Source organism: Sinocyclocheilus rhinocerous, unplaced genomic scaffold (assembly GCF_001515625.1).
Source record: "Sinocyclocheilus rhinocerous isolate Xijiao unplaced genomic scaffold, SAMN03320098_v1.1 scaffold1709, whole genome shotgun sequence".
NCBI lineage: Eukaryota > Metazoa > Chordata > Actinopteri > Cypriniformes > Cyprinidae > Sinocyclocheilus > Sinocyclocheilus rhinocerous.
In genome coordinates this window covers 518348-544250 of record NW_015649593.1, presented here as the reverse complement: position 1 = coordinate 544250, position 25903 = coordinate 518348, and the positions used below count along the sequence as shown (strand labels likewise).

Sequence of the window (25903 nt, the reverse complement as noted above, 5' to 3'; positions counted from 1 at the left end):
TGTGTCTGTGTCTGTGTCTGTGTGTGTGTGTGTGTGTGTGTGTGTGTGTGTGTGTGTGTGCGTTTTTGTGACAAATGAGGACATACATTTGTATAATGACAAGGTTATGACATAGGTATAATGACAAGGGTATGACTTTTCAGGACATTACCCCATGTCCTCACTTTTCAAAACGCTTATAAATCACACAGAATGGAGTGTATTGAAAATCTGAAATAGCACAAAGTTTCCTGTGAGGGGTAGGTTTAGGGGTAGGGTTAGGGACCGTATATTCTATTAGGGCAATAGAATATACGGTCTGTACAGTAGAAAAACCATTACGCCTATGGGATGTCCCCACTTTTCACAAAAACAAACCTGTGTGTGTGTGTGTTTCAACTCAGTCTTGCAAGAAGTGAAACAACAGACTCCTCTCTTCCACAGTATGTTTGATTTCTCCAAATATTTAGTCATCTTAAACCCCGCCCCTTTTTTACAATCAACTGCAAGCGCGCATTCAAATCTGCCTCCATCCAATCAACAACTGATAGACTGAAACAAAGTCCATGCCCTACATTTTTTTCTCTTTCGATTGTGTACATTACCATATGGAAGTAAAGATCTGTTGCTATTTCCATCACATCGTGATCACATCGTGACTTTAATGGAAATGTCACTGTAAACAGATTTTTTCGAGACTGAATTTGAATGTAGAATGAGGTTGTCATTACCATAAATAACAAATTATGTGCATAAACAACAGGAATAAGAACTCAGATAGGGAGTGTTTTGCTGCAGCTGAACGTACGCTGAGCAAATCTATACTGCACACATCAGTTAACACAATATAAAACAATTAGAAACCCAATATAAACAATACAAAATATTAACAATATAAAATGTTAACAATATAAAAGACGACACAACAATATAAACTAATACAATAAAATAATTTGACATAAAATAAAAAAGTACATGCTCACACATTATTGCAGCCAATTCTTTAGATAGTCACATATTCAATGGTCATCTTTTTCACCCTCTTTCTCTCCTGATTAAGTGATTTCTCCACAGAACAATCATGCAGTCAAAAGCTTATTACAGGCAATTACCGTGTTAAACGTGTTTATGCTGATGATATTGGCCCAGCATCATTCTCATTATGAACTCATTATGAAATTAATACAGTTACAAGATGTAATTTTTTCAGAGCAGGCAGTCCACTTTCTACAAAGTCATGACGGAAAATACACTAGACACCGATAAAATCAGACAACTCCAGTCCATCTGTCTGGGCGTGTGCAGTAAACTTTGGTTCTGGCATACATAGAAATTATAAAAAAAAAAAAAATACTGTTTGACAAAGTCTATGCATGTGTTTGAGAGCACAAAAAAAAAAATTCACACACTTTTCTTTAAGTACAAGTGATCGATATTGATGAAAGTTGTTTGTGTTTTCAGATGCACTGAGAGAGACGTTTCTGATTGGGCAGTCATACTTCTTAAACTAAATCGTGAAAAAAACATAATAGAATAGACCCGAAGCCATTCAGGAGAGTGTTTTGAGTATGACTGTCACTTAAACAGTATTGCTTGATTTTAAGCTCTTAAAAAATCTGTTTGCATGCCATAAACAGTCAAATATTATATGACTCACCAGTTCAACTACTCACCTCCTCTGTCCCTCACGGTCATGCCCTACATTTTTTTCTCTTTCGATTGTGTACATTACCATATGGAAGTAAAGATCTGTTGCTATTTCCATCACATCGTGATCACATCGTGACTTTAATGGAAATGTCACTGTAAACAGATTTTTTCGAGACTGAATTTGAATGTAGAATGAGGTTGTCATTACCATAAATAACAAATTATGTGCATAAACAACAGGAATAAGAACTCAGATAGGGAGTGTTTTGCTGCAGCTGAACGTACGCTGAGCAAATCTATACTGCACACATCAGTTAACACAATATAAAACAATTAGAAACCCAATATAAACAATACAAAATATTAACAATATAAAATGTTAACAATATAAAAGACGACACAACAATATAAACTAATACAATAAAATAATTTGACATAAAATAAAAAAGTACATGCTCACACATTATTGCAGCCAATTCTTTAGATAGTCACATATTCAATGGTCATCTTTTTCACCCTCTTTCTCTCCTGATTAAGTGATTTCTCCACAGAACAATCATGCAGTCAAAAGCTTATTACAGGCAATTACCGTGTTAAACGTGTTTATGCTGATGATATTGGCCCAGCATCATTCTCATTATGAACTCATTATGAAATTAATACAGTTACAAGATGTAATTTTTTCAGAGCAGGCAGTCCACTTTCTACAAAGTCATGACGGAAAATACACTAGACACCGATAAAATCAGACAACTCCAGTCCATCTGTCTGGGCGTGTGCAGTAAACTTTGGTTCTGGCATACATAGAAATTATAAAAAAAAAAAAAATACTGTTTGACAAAGTCTATGCATGTGTTTGAGAGCACAAAAAAAAAAATTCACACACTTTTCTTTAAGTACAAGTGATCGATATTGATGAAGGTTGTTTGTGTTTTCAGATGCACTGAGAGAGACGTTTCTGATTGGGCAGTCATACTTCTTAAACTAAATCGTGAAAAAAACCATAATAGAATAGACCCGAAGCCATTCAGGAGAGTGTTTTGAGTATGACTGTGTCACTTAAACAGTATTGCTTGATTTTAAGCTCTTAAAAAATCTGTTTGCATGCCATAAACAGTCAAATATTATATGACTCACCAGTTCAACTACTCACCTCCTCTGTCCCTCACGGTCTGCTGCCTTGTCTGGTCAGATTTACTGTACAAGTAAACTCTGAAACTCTCCCCTAGACTGACCCACAGTTCATCTTGAGACAGTAAGAGGGCATGTTAGTCACTCAGAAAAACAAGACAGACAAAGCACATTACCAAAGGGCAGTTTAAACACTGCGGTCTACCTGTGTCCCGAATGTTAAACACTGAGGATTTTATGCATTAGCACAGACTGGCTGACCCCTGGAGGAGCCCATGTACTGTAGGTTTCCCAACCGCCTCCTTCCCAGAAATGGGCATCATTAACATTGCAGGATTTCCCAATTGAAGATAAGCTGGAGAAAAGCACAGGGCAGCTAAAATAGCACAGCTTCTATGCATAGATTATTAGGCCCAACTCTTAACATCCAATTATATTAAGGTAAATGCCATTATATTAATATTGAAGCACTGCTTAATTGAAACTAACTCTACGGTAGTGAGCATGCTTGCATTTCACTAAGCATAAAAGGCAATAAGTGGATTTTGCAGTGGTCTCTCTTCATTGTAATTAGGGCTATGACCTGAGCCAGAAACACACAACACAGACAATGCATTGCAAGTGCATGTGCCCTTGGGTTACTGTGGTGGTTAAAATAAAAGACAAAAAAAAAAAACATCAGTACTCAAGGGGGCGACAGAGTCACCTTTGTCATGTCAAGTCTGTGACATTAAACCAGATGTGTTGTTCAGGCAGACAGTTATATCTTGACAGTAGGTGACCTGACATAGCAAACTGCCTGTAGAAATAACAGGTAGTTTATGGTAACGCCTGATTTATGGCCATTGCAACAAAGCTGAGAGGTAACATGTACTTGTATTGTATTATGAATTTTACTGTTTTGAAATGCAGTGACACCTGAAATTTTGTGTGGGAAGAAGCGTCATGAAGCGTCATGCCCAGTCTTTTCATGTACTCAAATATGTTTCTGGCCTGAAAGAGAACCATCTGCTTGAAACAGCTAGCATTTTAAAATCACTGACATCACAATCATGTACAGTTCACAATTTCTATCTGATGTGTTTCCTCAAACATAACCAGACAGAAATATCACTTGTATGACAGGTAGAGTAAGACAATAAAAGTGTCAGCACACATACAGATATTCATCATTTCAATAACACTATATAATGTTCTTTACATTAACATTGGTTTGTGCATTATGAATTATGTGGACTGTAATTATATGAATATTATCAACTCACAATGAATAATTTTGCAGCATTTATTAATTTTCTTTATGAAATTTGTTAAATTATATATTATATTTAAATTAAATGTTAATTTATTCAATTTTGTTCAGTGTTAAAGTTAGTACAAAATGTGATAACTAGTATTAATGTATACAACTTTTAATATTAAAAATATATTTTACATGTACAAAATTACCGTTAACGAAGATTAATAAATGCTGTAAAAGCATTGTGTTCAACTACATGAACTTGACACAGTTTATAAAACGTGTTAAGTCTTTATTTATTTGCATTTACATGCATGAAGAAAGATAAGTAATTTATTTTATTCTTTTTTACCATTTTCTGTCTTTTAACGGTATTGCTGATTCAAAAGGTTTACCTCCATCGTGGACTTTAGTCAATACACAGAACAATCAGATTTCATCTAAAAGAAATGAACTGACTTGGAAAGCAGGACAGATTTGTTTGTGTCTGAGGAGGTTTTACACTTCAAATAGTTTCCCCAATCAGAAACAGACTTGTAGAGAGGGGCAAAGGTGAGTTTCTTCATGGACGCAGTGCTGCATCCAGTTTATTTGAAGCATGGACATCTGTCACCATCTGTGAGAGTAGACAGTACTAGCAGAGCATTGCAGTGACCTCATCAGGGTGTGACAAAGGCATCTGCAGACATCATGAGGGTGTAACATAGGCATCTGCTGGTGAAGCCTTCAAGGCTGGATGAAAACGGCTATATTGTTTTCTTATTGTTCCTCCATGGTGTCCACTTTAATTTTAATTCTTGAAATCTAAAATCCTTAATTACCAAGTGAGCTGTCAATTCAAGGATTAGCTCTGAGGCTGCTAACAAAGACTGTTTGAAAATATCAAGATTAGTATTGGGCTTTTCATTGGCTGATGTCTAGAAAGCAATTTATACTGATGGCTGAAATAATTGCAAAAAAAAAAAAATATGTACACAAAAATTACTTTTTTTTTCCAATCAGAAATTGCTTAAAAATCTATCATTTTGAACAAACATACTGTAGTGGGGAAATAAAAAACTTTAAATTCAGCCTTGATTTTTGCTATTAGATGTGGAGAACATGAAAGTGGTTGGTGTTCCTCAGGCTTTCCTGAATTATGTAAAACATTGGTGTAACTGCACTAAAATGATCATGTTCACGATACTTAACCTTTGAAATGGAATCACTCCAAGAGTCATCCCTTAATACCAGACATGACTTTTCTTACTAGAGAATTTATCAAAGGAGTCAGTTTAACAATTTCATTCCCCACCCTTCTTTTTCTCCTGCTCTCTGTGTCTCTCTCTCCCTTTCTGATTCTCAGTGCGTTCCATGAATGATCCTATCAAGTGCAAATGGGGTCAAATACATGAGATCTAAACTGCCTGTTAGAGCCTGTCCTATAGTGCTATGGAGAATCCCATTACTTTGGGCATCAGCTGTGCTCTCAGCCATGGAGGAAGGTAAAGAGAACAGATGTAGCTTAGGATGGTGTTTGTGTCGATGACATAGAATCAAACCTCTCCCATTAGACTTGCACCGCTGCCACACATAGCCTTGTTGGATCTTACAGTGTCACCCTTTATCACCCAGCCTTCACCTTACTTAACTCACAGGGCCGTCGCTAAAATTCATAGGGCCTGGGACAAAATGTTTGTAGGTACAATGAACAGTGCCTCTCAACTGGCTTTGCTTCAGGAATCAGAGAGAACAGACCCAACAACATGCAAAATTAACATAATAAAACAGTAAAAACAGTAATATTGTGAAATGTTATTACAATTTAAAATAAGTGCTTTCTGTTTGAATATATTTTAAAATGTAATTTATTCCTGTGACGGCAAAGCTGAATTTTCAGCAACCATTGCTCCAGTCTTCAGTGTCACATGATCCTTCAGAAATCATTCTAATATCCTGATTTGTTGTTCAAGAAACAGTTCTTATTATTCTCACAGTTGAAATTACAATGAACAGTGCCTCTCAACTGGCTTTGCTTCAGGAATCAGAGAGAACAGACCCAACAACATGCAAAATTAACATAACAGACTAAATATGACAATTTATACATAATTTTTTACAGTTTTTGTAGGTACAATGAACAGTGCCTCTCAACTGGCTTTGCTTCAGGAATCAGAGAGAACAGACCCAACAACATGCAAAATTAACATAACATAGACTAAATATGACAATTTATACATAATTTTTTACAGTTTTGATTGTTTTCATGCTCTCAGCAGATGATAATTAATAGCTCAAAATGCAATGTTGTCTGTTTTTTTTTTCTCACTGCAAGTGTACACATATTATATATAGACAATATTTTCTTTCTTTTTTAGTTTTGTTCATGGTTTTCTGTTTTCTGTGGATGCACAACCTTTGGCATCAAAAACAAAAGATATAGAAAGTGTTTTTCCCTCCCTTTTAAAAGTTAATTATACACTACCATTCAAATGTTTTTAAATGTTTTTGAAGGACATTTCTTACGCTCACCAAGACTGTATTCATTTGATCAAATAAAACAGTAAAAACAGTAATATTGTGAAATGTTATTACAATTTAAAATAAGTGCTTTCTGTTTGAATATATTTTAAAATGTAATTTATTCCTGTGACGGCAAAGCTGAATTTTCAGCAACCATTGCTCCAGTCTTCAGTGTCACATGATCCTTCAGAAATCATTCTAATATCCTGATTTGTTGTTCAACAGTTCTTATTATTCTCACAGTTGAAATCAGTTGTGCTGCTTCATATTTTTGTGGAAACCATGACACATTTTTTCAGGATGTTTTATTGTTTTTTTTTTTATCACCTTTGTTCAATTCAAGTATTATTAAAAAAAAAAAAAAACTTACTGACATCAAACTTGAACTGTACTCTAGGTACCATTTTGTATTTGTGCTGCTAAGTTTCTGGTTACAAAACAACAGAATGTTTCATTACATTTTTTTCATTTAGCATTGTTTTGCTGTTCACAACCCAATCAAAAAGTGTCGCAACCCACTAACGGCCTCCTAATCAAAGAACTTTTATGAACAATTATGGCTGTGCTAACACACCCTCTTTCTCCATTCCCAGCCCACCTCACTCTTCCCGAGCCCATCTATACCTGCCTCACCTATCACAGACCAGATTGTGCTGATTTGCACCCATACACACGTTTTCTCTGTCAATACGGCATAATGCAAAAATTTGATAGCCAATTCAGGCACCGCCATCTCACTGTGAATACTGAATTAGTCCTCGGTGCACAAGCATGAACTGAACCCATCCAAATCATTTCAGATGGTCAGTTCAAGTAGGACGGCCCATGGCCAAAAGGGGCACAGAGACAAAGGTGAGGAGAAGGAAGGAAGAGACTGATGTTTGTCCAGTAGCCGGGGCTGAGGTCGTGGGTGGGCGTAAGGTTCTGCTTATTGGGCTCTTGTGACCCCATTGAAGCTGGCATAAATTATTCATTAAGAGTCAAATGGCTTGTTTCTTGTGAAATTACCTTTCTCTCACCTTTGTGTTCTCTTTCTCCCTTGCGCCTCTTGTCTTGGTGTGGAATAATTAGTTCTAAGGGCAGAGCCGTTTTCAGATTTTAATCATGTAAGAGAAGGAGAAATCTCCCAGCGTGAGCAGATGAGGTCTGTTGCAGAGATTGAGAGAAATAAATGTGTCGGTGAACACTCAGGAATCTGAGTGGGATCTGGGGCCTTTAATTAAAAATTGATGTCATATTAGAGATGGAGATTTCAATCCAACAGCCTGAGGAAACACAGGAGCGCACAGCACTTATTGAGAGACAGTTCTGCTTCCCATCATCTCCCTCAATTATATGGAGTGATTTAGAAAATGAAAATCTCATCTCATACATGTTGTTTTCAGCATAATATTCCAACTTAATTTGACACTCAGGTTAACAGTGCAGTGTTTCCACTGGGACATAACACTCTGTCTGTGTGTGTGTGTGTAGTACCTTGAGACTCAGATGCTCAGAGGAGGTTATCATCTGAATCATAGCACCAAATTAAAGACATATTGTCAGACTTATTGACATATACTTGTCAGTTGATTCATTTTCTACCTTCCTCTTTGGAGATTTGTAAAGAGCATGAGCCTTACTTGTCAATATATTTCTTTCTAGGATTCATATGCAGTGGCTGGTGTTACTTGCTCTATCTGGTTGACAGAAATGCACTGGAATAGGGATCTTTATTTTTTTAAACACACAGTAAATAGAGGTATTAAATAGAGGACATCTAGAAAAACACAATTTCCAGAAACTGTCAGTTTGGCACAATATGGCAAAATAGTAAGACTACAATAATGTTAATATGCGTTACTTCATTTATTAACGCAAATTTTTATATACAATAACACATTTTTCTTTACTAAAATAGTATGTTAAACAAACTTAGATGAATAAGTGTTGTAATTTTAAATACACTACCATTCAAAAGTTGCAAAAACATTTTTTTAAATTTATATTTTTAATAATAAAATAATAATAATACAGTCACAAATTAAACTGATCAAAACTGACAGTAATTACCTTGTTGAGACTTCTTCCACAAAAAGCATAAAAATGTGATGAGGTTACTAATTTTTGCAGGTAATGATATTAAAATGTAGGACCAGTAATTTCATAAAAGAAAGCTATGAAATTACTGGTCAGTATTATTCTTCATCAGCACTGGTTATATTAGGAGAAATATAACACACTCTGGTATATTGTGCTCTGTAAGACAGGAGACATTTCTACAGTAAACCTCGATTCCATGTTGCCTCCTGAAAAAAGTATATAACAAAAGTTGCAAAGCTACTCCTTTATAGGACATCGGAACAAACTGCCATATTCTTTGTTTCAGAACGAAATTTCAGTCAGTGGACACATGCTGTTCCCTTCAGGAAGGTTTACATTAATTGCAGTGCCTGTTTCTTTAAACGACTAGGCAAAAACATGTACCTCTTTCTCCAGTGCTATCAGTCTGAAACTCTGTAATAGTGTATCTGTCTGTTCTACTATTACCAGGGGAGATGTGATTCAAAGGGCCAGAGCTGGCTACACACTCTCACACACTCGTTATGGAATATTTCAGCCCTCTGAGGCCATAAGGTTGCTGTTTTAAAAGGTTACCCACAGCAGACTGCAATCCTACCTCTGATAGGAGCTTATTTAAATCCATATTGAAAAATTCACTTCAAAGACGACAAGTCAACTACTTCAGTCTGTGTGCATTGAATTTATTTAATACACGAGTTTCACAATTTGAGTTGAATTACTGAAATAAATGAACTTTTCCACGACATTCTAATTTATTGAGATGCACCTGTATATGCTCGGGCTTTTTTCCTCTCAAACAATAATTTTTCATAACAATATAAAAATAAGTATACACATTTAATTAAAAACTGTTTGAAACTGTTTAACCAAAAACCAAAAGTTAGGTAGCCTACGTTATTTTCTGCATTTTGCACACAATTTTTTGATTCATGGCTGATCTGACTTTTTTTTTCTTCCATTTATGACACCCTAGTCTGTGACATATTCAATTAGAAAGCTACAGTAAACCCCATTACTCAATTGTAAAGCGATTATGAAAGCCGTTATTCAACCTTTTCAGACAAGAGCCCATGGAATACAGATCCTCATGGCACTGAAAACATTTGCAGATTCTCCTACGGATAAATCAGCAGAATCAGTGATATATTCCCAGATGCAGTCACTTGAGCTCTGCTGAGTAAAATTGGTGTTGTCGTCTTTTAATTGGCCTCGGTAGAGCACTGTAGCTGTCCCTTTAAGAGACTCAGGTAGAATGTTGTGCCAGTCTGTTTTTAATTGGCTGGGGAGAAACTGTGAACCTATCTCTTTAAATGCCTGTTTATTGCCTCTGAAACTGACAGGCCCACACCGGTCATCTCCCTACTCTTCTCTAAACTGCCTGCATTGTTCTCTTTCTCCCAGCTCCCACTCTCTCTACTACACTTGTCTGTCTCATTCTGGCTTTGAATGTCGTCTGCCTGCTCTCCAGGGGCCTCATTTATAAAATACTGCGTAGAAAGAATCCTAAATTTGATTTTACGATCATTTCTCAAAGTGCGTACGTGTGATTCATAGAACGAACGTACGCAAAACGTGCGCACGCCTTTTATTGCCTCTGAAACTGACAGGCCCACACCGGTCATCTCCCTACTCTTCTCTAAACTGCCTGCATTGTTCTCTTTCTCCCAGCTCCCACTCTCTCTTCTACACTTGTCTGTCTCATTCTGGCTTTGAATGTCATCTGCCTGCTCTCCAGATGCCTTATTCATTATCGGAGATGCTGTACCTCCAGCTCATCCCACCTTCTCTCCACTTTTTCGCTCCCTCTGGCTATGTTCGAAAAGCCACACTATACTGTCTTTGAGTATGTGTACAGTATACACATTTTCTGATGTGCAAACTGTGCAGTAAAAAAATAGAGTACACTATTTGCAATTGCATTGCTTTTTCTTTATAATATTATTTTTGGTTGACCTTTTTTCCAATTTGCATTTGTTGTACATTTACTAATTTAACAGTTGCTTTTATCCAGAGTGACTTACAAATGGGAAATACAACAAAGAGATTCATCCACTTTTTATCAGAGGACATTGATAGGAAAGGAAAGCTAGAGGGGTAAGGGACCGGAAAATGACTTGAGCAAGGATATGTTCAATTTATTATAAGTGACAGTGAAGATTTTTCCATTGTTACAAAAGATTTCCATTTCAAAAAATGTATCATGCTTTTCACAAAAGCACAACTGTATTCAACATTGATAATAAAGAGAAATGAGCACCAAAATATCACCAAATATTCATTCAGCTTTGTCATCAGGAATAAATTAAATTTTAAAATACACTACAGTAGATTGCCTCTGGAGCTGTAAATACATAACAGCTGTTTTAAACTGTAATAATATTTTAGAATATTACTGTTTTTGCTGTATTTTTAATCAAATAAATGCAGCCTTGGTGAGCATAAGAGATTTATTTCAAAATATTCAAAAAATCTTATCGAGCACAAACTTTTGAACACTGTAATGTGCAATACTCTTGTATACCAATCATCTTTTTGGTTAATCCCTGCTTCCAAAGCATGAAACCATAAAAACCATCTTCTCTTTCTGTCGCCTGGAGAAGCACCTAAGGCTTGTTGTCAATAACTCTAAATCAGTCACAATTACCACAATGACCCCCCGCCCCCATTCTGACTGACTCACACGATACACACCAGACGGCAAAAACACAACCCAGTTTCAGCCAACTGGCTTAGTTTTTTTGATTATTCATACAGTGTGTACCATTAAAGGCCCCATAAAATTGCTTGACAGGTGCATTTTTCTTTCCTGATGTATTTTCTATTGAAGCAGAAAGTTGGGGTGGGACAAATCGAATCGTTCATTCTTTTACAGTAATTTACAGCTAGTTAATTTTCGCTGTAGCACATAGATGACCTTACCGTTAATAGACATAGACTAATAGCCACAAAACTTAAATTATGATATAGCATTCCTATAGCTCAAACAGCAGAGCATGAGGCTCACGACATCCAGGTCATGGGTTTGATTCCCAGGGTAAGCATGAACTGATTAAAAAATAAAATAATGTATACTTTAAATGCAATTTAAGTTGTTTTGGATAAAAGCGTCTGCCAAATGCATATATGAAAAAAGTAAAAAATTTGTGGAGTCTAATCTTTTCCTCTTTTGATGTTACACACATCACGTCCTGCACTACTGGCCTCTGTGTTTGGATTTGTTCTGTGTAATAAGATTCTGAGGTGTTACCTGTCCTGATCTGTCTCTGCACTTGTCAACATTATAGCAGATCTTTTCAAATCTCAAAGCCCACGTGGGCTCATCTCCAAAGAAGCTCTCGCATTCACTCATTACTTCTCTTCCCTCCCGTCCATGTCTCCTTATGCAACCTTTAGCACTATGACTCAGTTGCTAAGTTCCTTCTTTCATTCTTTTTTCCTTCTTCTGCTCAGCTATTTGCCATCTGCTGCCTAAAGCGGTGCTCTTGTCCTTTTTTGTTTTATTACCCTGCTAATCATCCATTAGGTCTCCTTAAACACACAGACTGGCGAGATGCTTACATCGCTAACAGCAAAAAAGAAACAATATGGTGTAGTTACAGAATGTACCAGCAGAGGCTAATTGAACCATGCTGACCAGCCAAACCCTGACCCATTAATAAACACACAGAGTTTAATTCACTCACTTTAAGTGAGTTTCATTCATGCATTATTAGGGTGACCATACATCCTCTTTTTCCCGGACACATCCTCTTTTCAGACCTAAGAATTTGCGTCCAGCCAGGATTTCTAAATCGCCCAAAATATCCGGGATTTGGCTTTTGCTTTCTACAGTCGCCATTCATTGTGTGCGTTTTTGTTTTAGAGCCCTGCGAGGGACTGTTTTTTTTTTATCTCACTCCCGCTGAATTTCTGACCATTATCGCCCGCTCCCTTGATTTTTGTGTCCAGTCCCGCCCGCTCCCGCAAACATTCTAATATTGCATATAATTTTCGCGCATCAGGGAGCTGCCATCAATATGCAGAGTATTTAAATCTCTTTTGAATGAGCGCTTGCTGTTCACTTTCACTTCGATTTTCGCGATCATGTGCGTTCTGTGTAAAAGAACATCAGATATTTGTCAATGAGCTCAGGATCTGTTGAGCAGCAAATCCTCCAGCATGATCTGTCAGTCATCTCTCCTCTCAACCCCGTGATCAGTAAAATCTGACTCCTGCAGCTCGTGTTGGATGCAGGGTTGTCAAGTCCAAGTTTTTTTGTTTTTTGTTTTTTTTTTCGATGGAATTGGGCTACTTTTAAACTGTTACCATGGGTTGATTTTCCCAGTTTGAAATGTTGCATAAATTACATTTGACTGAAATGCTTGTATTGGAACATTTTGCATTCTGTGATAAAACTGTGCTAGATGTTAAGTTTTGTGAAGGATGGCCACTGGTAGGAAGCTTTTTAGCTGTGTTTATGATCAATATGCATAACAGTGACTGTAAATGTAAAATATGTATTTTAGGTATGGAAATGACATATTTTGAGTTTTGATATTTGGGATATGGTCATTGCGCTACTTTGGGCATTACTTTAACCACCAATCAACCACACCCCAGCACCCAGCATTACAAGCACCTAGCCATGCAGTCTGCATTTACAGACATTTGTGAAAAAAAAAAAAAGTCAATTTATGACATTTCATCCCTGCTAGATATTCCATGGTCAACTGTAAGTGGTATTATTGGAAAGTTGAAGCGTTTAGGAACAGCAGCAGCTACGAAGCTGAAGACCACATACAGTCACAGAGAATGCTCACTGTGTGCTGAGGCGCATGATGTGTTAAGCTGGTCGCATGTACTGGTCCGAAGCTGGTTGAGCAACTAGCTCCTGTTTAGGACTAGCTCATAATCAGCTTAGGACCAGCTTAAACCAGCTCATGACCAACTAAGGACCAGCTTAAACCAGCTCAAACCAGCTGCCATGCTTCAAGAGAATCCCCTGTTGGTGTAATGGTTAGGTGTCCCAGTACTTTTGTCAATATAGTGCATCTTACCCCTTGTTATACATCATATTTTACTGAGAAAAGATTGCATTTGTGATCAAATTTTTAAAAGCTATGGCCAGTTTTGCAGTCCACTAATAGCATAAGCCCATCCAACAGTAAGAAAGCACATGACAAACAATACAGCCATTTGGCGACTCCCAGCGATAAATTCACAGTGAATGCCCCATTACACAGTCTATAACAGCCTTCTCATTCTGATTACTGTCTCTAGGCCTATTTACTGTTAAAACTATTAAAACTATTTATGTTTTGGTCCCTGAGCATGAACTGTGACTGTTTTTCTTCCCAGCTTCTGCTTTAATCAACGAGTTTTAGATTTCACATTTCTGTTATAGTTCTGTCTTTTTGTCATATTTAATCCACAGTAATACTAAAGAAAAAATTAAGAAAAAATTGAAAGGGCATGATGTAAGCTGGACTCAAACTCTCTCTGCCCACATGTGCACCAAAGCTAAATGTGTTGTAGCACCTAAACAGTTGAAAACCCTGTCATCATTTACTCACCCTCCTGTTGTTTCAAACTTGTTTACCCTTCTTACACCTGTGAAACACACAAAAAAAGACATTTTAAAGAATGTTTCAGCTGTTTTGTCCACATTGACATATATACTGAAGAAAAAAAAGGTGTAGAAACAATTTTGACTTAATTGTGAATTTTACAAATAATTATAAAGAATTGGCAACTAACACATTGAATTAAATGTGATTTTTTTTTTAAGTATAAAGACTGAAATACTATTCTCTTGTAAGATATACTCCAATAATCTTTAGTTAATATTTTTTTACAGTGTAGTAACAATACAGTAGCATGAAGCAACACAATCACTTTGTATGATAAACAGATGTAAATATACAGTATGCCTTTTTTTCACGTTGAAGAACGTTCACTAACTGCCAGGCTCAAGCTATTCTGTTTTAACTCTTCTCTATTCCTGGCATCAGTGCTCATTATAGATTAAGTATGTTAACATTTATTTTGGTGTTTAAATGTATGTGCTTTTAGTTCTTGTGCGTAACTGTAGAGGTTTTGAGTTCTTAGAAAACAAGTTCTGCAGCTCAAAGCAACTATCATAGCCACATACTCATTAAAGTCCAAATTTACTTGGGATACCATAAACAAGTCACTGGTGCATAACGAACTCATACAAATGAATACTCTTTGAAATAATGGGATTTACTGCGCTCAACCCAGTGTGCTTTTACCACACATTGTTATATTAAAGAGAATCTCTCTCCCCTAATTGAGCCTCACCGCACAGCTATTTTTCTTCCTTATTGTCTTGTCTTTCCCCGCCTCTGTTTATCACATCTAGCCTTTTCTTCTTTCTCAACCCACCGTAATCCACATGAAAGTTGAGTGTATAGAGAGCTGGACAGTCTAGACAGCCGTTACACTTTCAGTCCTGCGTATGCTACCAACGCCTCCAGCTGCGGTCTTCCCCTCCCATGAGTGTTTCATCTGGCAAAAAACATACTGTGTTATTCCACCCGCAGTGTTTAGAATGGCTCAGCTGCCTTGCACCATTTACTTTAAATGGTATAAGGAAGCGAATGAAGTCAAAACCACATTAAGTCTGCAGGGAGAGGAAATGGTTGATGTAGTTACAGATCTTATTAATGAAAGGCAGAGGAACATCCCTGTCAAGAGGTGCAGAAAATTACAGTGATATTAGATGAATCATGTCCTTAATTTCGCATGGATATTAATGGAAAGCATTCAGAGATGCTTTCCTTTTGTTAGTTAATATATAGTGTGGATTATAATATCCTGTCAATTCCCTACAGTTCCCTTCTTTGTTATTTATTTACGGTTGGAAATTTGTCAACAGAACCCTTGAAATGAAGTTTCCTTGACCAAAAATGAACAAGGAAGTCTCTGTTTTAGGCCCCGGAATGTCTTTTAATACCTGCCTCTTCACTCAACAGCTAAGAACTTTTTTTTTGTGCAGTATTAACCACCCTCAAAAAAGCAGAATTCTCTTTCTTGTCTTTTTTGCATTTGATTTTTCTGCTCTAGCATGTGTACTAATATAGTCTTCTAAACTTGGCATTGTGTACTGCAAATACGGTAAGATTGAGAATAAGTAAATTTATCAGCCATCAAAATTGCTATTATTAGCAAAGTTACAGCTTTTAAAACAAGGAAAGTGAATGAAGTGATAAGAAGTAATGTAGCACCTAAGCAGTTGAAAACCCTGTCAGCAGTTACTCACCCTCCTGTTGTTTCAAACTTGTTTACCCTTCTTACACCTGTGAAACACACAAAAAAAGACATTTTAAAGAATGTTTCAGCTGTTTTGTCCACATTGACATATATACTGAAGAAAAAAAAGGTGTAGAAACAATTTTGACTTAATTGTGAATTTTACAAATAATTATAAAGAATTGGCAACTAACACATTGAATTAAATGTGATTTTTTTTTTAAGTATAAAGACTGAAATACTATTCTCTTGTAAGATATACTCCAATAATCTTTAGTTAATATTTTTTTACAGTGTAGTAACAATACAGTAGCATGAAGCAACACAATCACTTTGTATGATAAACAGATGTAAATATACAGTATGCCTTTTTTTCACGTTGAAGAACGTTCACTAACTGCCAGGCTCAAGCTATTCTGTTTTAACTCTTCTCTATTCCTGGCATCAGTGCTCATTATAGATTAAGTATGTTAACATTTATTTTGGTGTTTAAATGTATGTGCTTTTAGTTCTTGTGCGTAACTGTAGAGGTTTTGAGTTCTTAGAAAACAAGTTCTGCAGCTCAAAGCAACTATCATAGCCACATACTCATTAAAGTCCAAATTTACTTGGGATACCATAAACAAGTCACTGGTGCATAACGAACTCATACAAATGAATACTCTTTGAAATAATGGGATTTACTGCGCTCAACCCAGTGTGCTTTTACCACACATTGTTATATTAAAGAGAATCTCTCTCCCCTAATTGAGCCTCACCGCACAGCTATTTTTCTTCCTTATTGTCTTGTCTTTCCCCGCCTCTGTTTATCACATCTAGCCTTTTCTTCTTTCTCAACCCACCGTAATCCACATGAAAGTTGAGTGTATAGAGAGCTGGACAGTCTAGACAGCCGTTACACTTTCAGTCCTGCGTATGCTACCAACGCCTCCAGCTGCGGTCTTCCCCTCCCATGAGTGTTTCATCTGGCAAAAAACATACTGTGTTATTCCACCCGCAGTGTTTAGAATGGCTCAGCTGCCTTGCACCATTTACTTTAAATGGTATAAGGAAGCGAATGAAGTCAAAACCACATTAAGTCTGCAGGGAGAGGAAATGGTTGATGTAGTTACAGATCTTATTAATGAAAGGCAGAGGAACATCCCTGTCAAGAGGTGCAGAAAATTACAGTGATATTAGATGAATCATGTCCTTAATTTCGCATGGATATTAATGGAAAGCATTCAGAGATGCTTTCCTTTTGTTAGTTAATATATAGTGTGGATTATAATATCCTGTCAATTCCCTACAGTTCCCTTCTTTGTTATTTATTTACGGTTGGAAATTTGTCAACAGAACCCTTGAAATGAAGTTTCCTTGACCAAAAATGAACAAGGAAGTCTCTGTTTTAGGCCCCGGAATGTCTTTTAATACCTGCCTCTTCACTCAACAGCTAATAACTTTTTTTTTGTGCAGTATTAACCACCCTCAAAAAAGCAGAATTCTCTTTCTTATCTTTTTTGCATTTGATTTTTCTGCTCTAGCATGTGTACTAATATAGTCTTCTAAACTTGGCATTGTGTACTGCAAATACGGTAAGATTGAGAATAAGTAAATTTATCAGCCATCAAAATTGCTATTATTAGCAAAGTTACAGCTTTTAAAACAAGGAAAGTGAATGAAGTGATAAGAAGTAATTAATTGTTCCTATTTTACTTTACCAAACATTGTGACATTTCTAAAATCTTAATCTTTCTGTCTTGTTCAGCTTTCCACTTGCTCTTGATGAGGTCAAGGCTAGCAAGCCTGTTGGAGAAAACTGGCCACAGATCAATATGCGAAGTCAACCATTTCCCAACATATGGGGAGTAAAGGACAGACACAGAGAAAGAGAGAGAGACAGATGAAGATTGAAATTGAAATTGAGATCAGGTTATAGGAACAGGGGGTAATGGTGCGGTTGGTCCTCCTCACCCCTCCTCTCTTGAACCCGCTTCACATTCATCCTCTCTTCTGTGAGGAAAAAAGATAGAGAAAGAAAATGAGAGTGAAGTCTGAATAGATTAAAATCAATATGTCTATCTGATTTTTATTTTTGTTCATTATTAATCTGGGGCCAAGATGCTTCTCCGGGGAGATATGGAAGAAATGGGATTTACTTGCAGAGCCTCCTGTGTGCCATTTTTTGAAGGTGGTTTTAGCAGAACAAGTGAAAAAAAAAACACTGAAAAAGAAAAGGATGCATTGAGAAGAAGAACTGGGACCTGACTGATTGATTAATTGCTCTTACTGGACATTATGGAATTACTTCTGCTTTCTGGAAGAAAGTGACAACACTTGACTGATCAGAATAGTGTATCCAGACTAGAGTGTTTACTCCTCAGAGGATGATGGGATGAAGAACAAAGCTTTTAGTTGGTGAAAACAACATTGCATCATTCAGCACAGGGGACACAGCAAAGAGCGTGCGTGTCTGTGTGTGTGAGAGCCATTTATAAGCAGTAGTTGTTTTTAACCCAATACTAGATATAAAAAGAAAAGAGTGTTTTCAAGAAATTCTTACAAACAGATCTGAAATTAACTGGAGGCTGCAAAATAGACTGTAACAGACTCATCACACTGCAGTCACACATATGTCAGTGCTATCCACAATCAATACCATAAAACCCTTAATTCAGACTGACAACATGGGATAATGTACAGTTAGCTGGTCATTAAATTAAATAAAAACAAAATAAACCCTAAGAGGGTAATTGGGATAAAATAAAATAAAATCTTTCATAAAGTTTTGGTAGAATTTGACAAAACTTTTAGCCCATACTAATCCCGGTATGAGTCTCAGCCGACAATATGTGCATTTATAGATAGGCTCGTCAAGACAGGCATTTCTAAGCAGAATAATGCAATTTAATATTATACTCCCAATTAGCCGGCATGACATTCATGCAGGACCCGCTCTGCATAGCTGCTGAGCAGATTAGCAGATCTGCAACGGAGCTAATGTAGAATTATTCAGTCTGAAGAGGCATTGTATGCTCGTCAAGGCCAGTTATTAATCCACGCATTCTTTTATAGAGACACAAAGAAGTCCACACAAGATCCAAGCAAAGTGACTGAGAGCCCGGAGAAAAACGAGCACGACAACGGTAGACTGAATTAGCCAGAGCATGTTGTGCTAATCCGTACTGTATAAAATAGAGTCTGCCTTATCAAGATTGGAGATAGGCACTTAGAGTAAAGTAAAATGAGTATCAGGCATGAGTAAGCCTGATTAAGTCAGAATAAGCCTGCATAAGACGAGATGAGATGGGTGTGAAGCATCAGAGTGGGCTGAAGGATCGGGGTTGAGACATGGCAGCATGCATTATGGAGGAGAGAGATCCTTAAGTTCAGTGGATCAGGCCTGTCCTGACATTGAGAACAGACTCATATACACACACACACAGCATACACTTAGACACTGTCTGAATATACATGGTTATATAGTCTGGCAGGGATCTCTCTCTCTCACACACACACACACACACACACACACAAAGATAGGCAGAATCCTCAAACACTGACTATGACTGCTTACATTTATTCTGAGGGTGGACTGGCATATATTTTGGTTGGAATATACTAAGTCCAACCTGCTGAGAAATAAAGGCAGGTTTCAAATAAGGTCTCTTAAGGCACTACCATATTCTCTTTTCTTTCTTTCTATGATTTTCCTTTTCACACTCTACATTTAAAAACCGCCATCATACACCTACCCATACAAAAGAAAAATCACACATCTCTTTAATATCTCAATTGGGTTTAGTAGACAACAAGAATAATTCTGGGGTATAATAGTAATGCAATTTTAGTCCTGAGAAAAACACACCAGTAATTTATCTAGGGATCTCAACAATGTCTCAAACTGTGCTCAGATTTGCCAAAAGAATGCAATTAAAAGCCACACATTTCAATATGAACATTTCACATCAAAGTTCAATCATCACACCAAACCAGATATGCTACCCACAACAGTTTTACAGCTCTACACTCTTACTATATATCAGTATTCTCATTCATCTTTATGTCTCCTAAGGATTTTTGATACTTTAATGTCCATAAAGTCTTGCGAGCAATGAAGAATAAATGTGGATGAGCATTATAGTTGGTTAATCATTACAAAACTAGACATTTCCAATTAGCAAGCAAATTATTCTTTTGAAGTAGTTCGAGATGAACCGATTTGCTAAATGTTTGCATTGACAGTGAAAGAAAAATTTTATATAGGAGTAAAACAGTGTCAACAAACTGTAAGAAAAAAAATGGTTGGAAAAAAAGGTACTGGTAATTTTCTGCCAGGGCAAGTTTACAGACATTTCCCTAACCATAATCCTAAAGAACAACACAATCCAATGCGTAATTTAAAATAGAAGTAAACACAAGTGGAAAAATCAATATCTAAAAGTCCTTTATATCAACACAGCACATTGTGCCCTATTTTTTATGGATTTTTGCAGTATACCCTGGTGGAACCATAAACAACACTTCAAACAATTTATGTAACTTATTCAAAAACATAAATGCTAATTTATTTGTCATTTGGCACTTAACTCTACCTTTTTCACTGCAAAAAAGCATGCAAAGCAAGTAATGACAGTTAAATATATGAATAATTTTTCATCAACTGAAATTCATCATCTAAACAAATTTGGTTTGCTAAAATGAATCCAACTTGTCAACACTACAAAACAAATTCACCTTAGAAAAAAAAAAAAACGAACTAAATCTGTGTCCTCTCTTTGAACCTACCTCAGTTTCAGAGACACTTCACACTCCAGAGGCAAGTCTCAGTTATATTTTTATGCCCTGGAACAGACGGAGGTGAAGAAAAGAGGTCACATGACTATAGGTAGTGTGAGATGGCATCAGTTGACATGGACACCATTGAAAGTGGGAATTAATTTTCTCGGTTGTAGTTCATGTCACCACAACTCGCAAGGTCTCTGCACTCCATAAACCTGGAAGTGAGTTCTGTCTCTGGCGAAGTCAGAGAGCTTCTGTACCGCATAAGACTGTTTCCTAGAATTGAATGTGTCTTTTGGGGGAGTTTCAGCTTTGAACCTGACAGTGCGGATACAATGCAGCTCAGGCCCATGGCTCAGAAAAACAGACCAAACTGAATTTAGAGCTCATCAGATAATAAACAATACATCAAAGCATCATTGTTCTCTGACACTGCAACACACACACACAAACCTGTGAAGAGTCACATCCAACAGTTTGATCCAAGGTATGAGAGCTCTTGTTGGATTATCTGTATATGAGGTGATCATTACCATTTAGTAATTACCAGTTACACCCACTCTGGGGCTCTTCACCCATCCATGAGCCCACGTAGTGAGGCATCTCATCCACCTCCACAGCTCTCTATATACAAACAATGAAACAAACACACACTATTTTATCTAACAGCATCATACATGCTTTCTGCACTACCTCCATTCAGCCTCTCTCTCTCTCGTATGTTTTCTGTGTCTGTTCATGTCTAGCAGGTCCTTAATGTTAAACTACATTAAAATTCATTAATTAATGTTAATTTGAATAAAAGTTTGTGTTTCTTGAGAATGAAAGAGTTCAAATCTCACAATCTCTCTTAGTCAAACTAGCTCTGGGAGTCCTAGAGATCTCCTGTAAAAAAAAGATAAGCCATAAAAAAGGATCAAATAATTCCCACACAATATCTAAAGCAATATCGTGAACCAGTGAATGTAGAGTACAGGTCAGACCACAGAGATTAATTCCTGTTGACGGCAGTCTAATGTGACCTGGACAATTTAGTGAGGTGTCATTGATGCTTTGCTGTGGGTGAATGTTGATTCTAGTGCTAAGGATGTTTTCCCTATTATCTGTTATTTTTTCTACTTTCAATCCAGTTCTTTAAATTATGCTGTATTGCAAGGCGAGCACTGAGCATTAATATTCCACTTCTTTTTATTACAGTGTTTACAAGGCAGACCTTTACTGATATTCCTCAAACATGCAATTTTTCTTCATCTTCTCGATAATTTTCTGCAATCAATTCAGCTTGAACCATTTAACAGAATTTAATAATTTGACTCCATTCAAACTTTGTTGTGTAGATTTTAGCCTTTGGCGCATTTTTGGCTTTTATAAAAAAAAAAATGTATAAATTAAATTTTTTTAAATTCATGTTCAGAAGTCTCCCTTTGCAATTCAGTATGCAAATAACAACAACAACATCATTGCTGTCTGAGATTTTAAATGTATTTGAATCCATTCAAAAAGTCAGACAGAAATGACTTTATTGCATTATTGGCTTACTGAATTGCAAGTTCTCTTTCTTTGCATTTTTTTGGACATTTGATTGATTCATATTTCCATTCTCACATCTCCAAAATAAGCACAACAGACACGTTACGTGATGATTCTCAAACACCGTCAACAGAAAACAAGGCAGATGCTGAACATCACGACAACATCAAAATTATGCAGAAACGAAGTCTAAAACCTAAGCCTACATACACTATTCACTATTCTTTTGCTGCCGTGCAAACACCAGTATTTCCTTTAGGAAATGCAAATCTAAATCCTATTCAAATTCCTGTCTGCATAACCTCCTCTCTCTTTAAATGTCACATTTTTCATCTTCTCTATTATACTTTCACTTAACGGCTCACTCTTGCTCCTGTTTTCTTTCCTCCAGCTGGCTCTAGGACAGGAAGATACCCACTCGTCATCTTCTTCCTTCCCCTCGTCTACGTCAAAGTCCTCCTCCTCAGCAGACTCCTCCGAAACTCTGGGGGTTCTGGGATCTCAGGGTTCGATTTCACCCCTGAGTCGCTGGGTGATGCACAGCCGCGGCCGTGCCACCAACACTTCCACAATGGAGTTGCCCTATCGTTCGCCGGTGCCCTTTTCCAAACAGGAATTTTGGGAAATGCTGGGCAGTGATCTCCTCAAATCAGACACGGATGCATCGGGGAACTCACGTGTCAAGCGCCGCCCACCAATCGTCAAAACTGGCAAATTTAAGAAGATGTTCGGCTGGGGCGACTTCTACTCCAACATCAAGACGGTGCGCCTCAACCTGCTTATCACGGGTAAGATAGTGGATCACGGGAATGGCACCTTCAGTGTCTACTTCCGTCACAATTCCACCGGTCAGGGGAACATCTCAGTGAGCCTGGTACCTCCAGTGAAGGCAGTGGAGTTTGACTTGGAGCGCCAGAGCGTGGTCTACCCTAAAGACTCAAAGATCTTCAACTGTCGCGTAGACTATGAGAAGGTGGACCGCAGCAAACGCACCTCGCTCTGCAACTATGACCCCTCCAAGACCTGCTTCCAGGAGCAGACACAAAGCCATGTGTCCTGGATCTGCTCCAAACCCTTTAAGGTCATTTGTATCTACATTTCCTTCTACAGCACAGACTACCGACTGGTGCAGAAGGTCTGCCCAGACTATAATTACCACAACGAGATGCCCTACCTACCCTCAGGCTAGAGCTTCGTGGCGCAATGGACTGGGGCATGGAGGGCTGGTTGGGGGGAGGTAGGAACAGTTCTATTACGGATGTGACGATGAATGTGCAATGCTTATTTGGGAGGGTTTTTTAAAGGACACAGAAGTCCTTATCTAAAGACTCTTCAGAAACTTATCATTGAGCTGATATGGAACACCCCCTCATGACCTGAACATCAAAGGTGGTTCTCTAAAAGGTGAATGTACAGTATTCGATGTGCTGCAGTTGATGTCTTAAAGAACCTCTTAAGCAACCTGGCAAATGTGACCTGCAAAAACATAAATATGCAAAGCCAAATGGTCAGGCCCAGGTGCTCAGGGTGGGAGTGTCCACTACATCAGTCTGTGTCCCTGTTTGGCTGCGCTCATCAGTGCCCAGTGTTCTTCTAATTAACACATGGGAACAAGAAAATATAATGGTCACCGCAGGCTGTTATGCAGAGGTGGAAGAGGTTGCTGATTTGGTGTACACTCTTAAAAAATAATGGTTCTTTTTTTAAGCATCTGTGGTTCCATGGCATCAGTGGTTCTTTAATAAACAAGGAACATTTCCATTGCACAAATGGCTCTTTAGAGTGGAAAAAGGTTCTTTAAATTATTAAAGAAAAAAAAACTTTAAGAACAAATCACTGAAAGGTTCTTTGGGGAACCAAAAACTGTGGATCTATGGCATTGCTACAAACCCCCTTTTGAACCTTTACTTTTAAGATTGTAGCTTGTTTTTCCAAAAACAAACACAGCTAACACAAACTAACACACAAAATTAACACAGCATGCCTCACTTGACACTTTTTTCACCTCTGTATATTAAACACAAAAACAGTAAAGGATGACACAAAAAGAAGACTAAAAAGAAAGCCAGTACTGTAAGTGCAGAATGCAAAAGTCTAAGAGCAAAATTACCAGATTTCACAAAAAGATAAAAGCCTCCACTCCCTAATATCAATGAGAAAGAACGAAAGCAGGACAGAAAGCACTTTAATTAAAAATACAGCACCGAAAAAGAGATGTTGAGTCTGCATTGAGCCCGATCTCTCTATTATTCTGACAGTTAGGGAAGAGCAGAAAAGATGTTTTGTTTGGTCAGGATTCCTGACTTTGTGCTGTGATAACTGTTCTGCTGAATGCATGATTGCTTCGTCCTTGTTTGAACATTCCCTTACAGTCAGCCGGTTTATCATTGAGAAAAAAAAGAGAAATATTATTGTTAATTTTGCATAATTTAATCATACTACACTGGGAGAGCTTGCATTACATTCTGAGATTTACCTGGCCAAGGACTTCTCTGGATGTAAAATTACCACATTAGATGAACGACATTCAAGCTGACCTTCAATGAAGACACTGTTTATTGTGAAGGAAAATCAGTTATGTAAAATTCAAGTGGATTTAGATAAAACATGGGCAGACCTTTTATGTTACCGGACAAATCAAGACAGAGTGAAAACAGGCCAGGTGAACTTAAGTCGTCAGGGGAGAAATGATGGAAGAGGAAAGACAGAGAGGAAGGATGGAAGGTAAAAGACAGCAGTGGGAGTTATGACGTCTGCAGTGAGGAGCAGGTGTACATGACAGAATGAAGAGGAGAATGAGTGAGGATAGGCGGTGGGGGGTGATGCACAACATGAGAAATTGAGCAGGAGATGGACCGGGAACAAACAGATGAGAAAGGGACAGAATGAATATAGGGGAGGGGAAGAGGAGAGAATCACAGAAAAAGATTGAAAAACAAACTCAGGATGCTAAATAGAGTAACATAAAAGCACAATATGGAACATCAAAGTGTCGTCTCACCGAGAGAGTTGGGGGGGGGCTTTTTATGAGCCCACAAAGGAAAAAAAACTCTTTGCCTGAAGTTAAATTCAGTACGGTGAATACATCCCTGTGGGTTTCCATGCAATTTAGAGTTATGAAGACGGAAATATCCTGCTGGATAGATCAGTTTATCCATGTTTTTAAACACATACTGCTTATCTCCCTCTAATCTGAAATGTATTGTTTTACATACAGGCAAAGCTGCAGAATACCTTGACAATAGCCTGTGTACCACTGTTATTGTGTGTATGGTCCTTACTCTAATGACAAATGCAAAATTACCTGACAATATCACCAGCAGGTCATCTGGAAACTTGTAGTATCATATATAAGCTGGTTTCCATCTCTTGGTAAAACAGCAAAAAAAAAAAAAAAAAAAAAAAACCCACACATGAGGTTGAACAAAAACTTTAGACATCACAGTTTAATGTATGATGATGAAAAGTCATTATCGCCATTCAGCTTAGTAGATGGTTTGATTTTACATCACTTATATCTGACTATCATTCTTACAATCCGACTTAATCCATGTAGCGATTCCATCTCAGTGTTCATTTTGTACCCTGTAATTGCTAAAGAAGGTAGAAGAAGAGTCACCTGTGACTGCTATAACAGGTCTGTGTCTGATCTGTGTAACTGAACGTTTGATCCACACTGTGATGCTTTGATCTGTCTCTGTTGCTTCCTAAACCATGTCGAAATGTTTGGCCAGTCTGGTCATGTCAAATTTGCCTCAGTCTAATTCTCAGTCAGACACATGAAAATAAAACACC

At 37.4% G+C, this 25903-nt stretch overlaps 1 protein-coding gene across 1 annotated transcript in view; it reads left to right on the top strand.

Moving 5' to 3' along the window:
* LOC107710880 (neurexophilin-1-like) overlaps window positions 1-23380 on the top strand; it is a 28561-nt gene extending 5181 nt beyond the window's left edge. The window contains exon 2 of the mRNA XM_016515742.1: window positions 22500-23380. Coding sequence (XP_016371228.1) covers window positions 22500-23297 — 798 coding nt within the window. The 3' untranslated portion in view covers window positions 23298-23380. The remainder of the gene's footprint in view (window positions 1-22499) is intronic.
* The last annotated feature ends 2523 nt before the right edge of the window (window positions 23381-25903 follow it).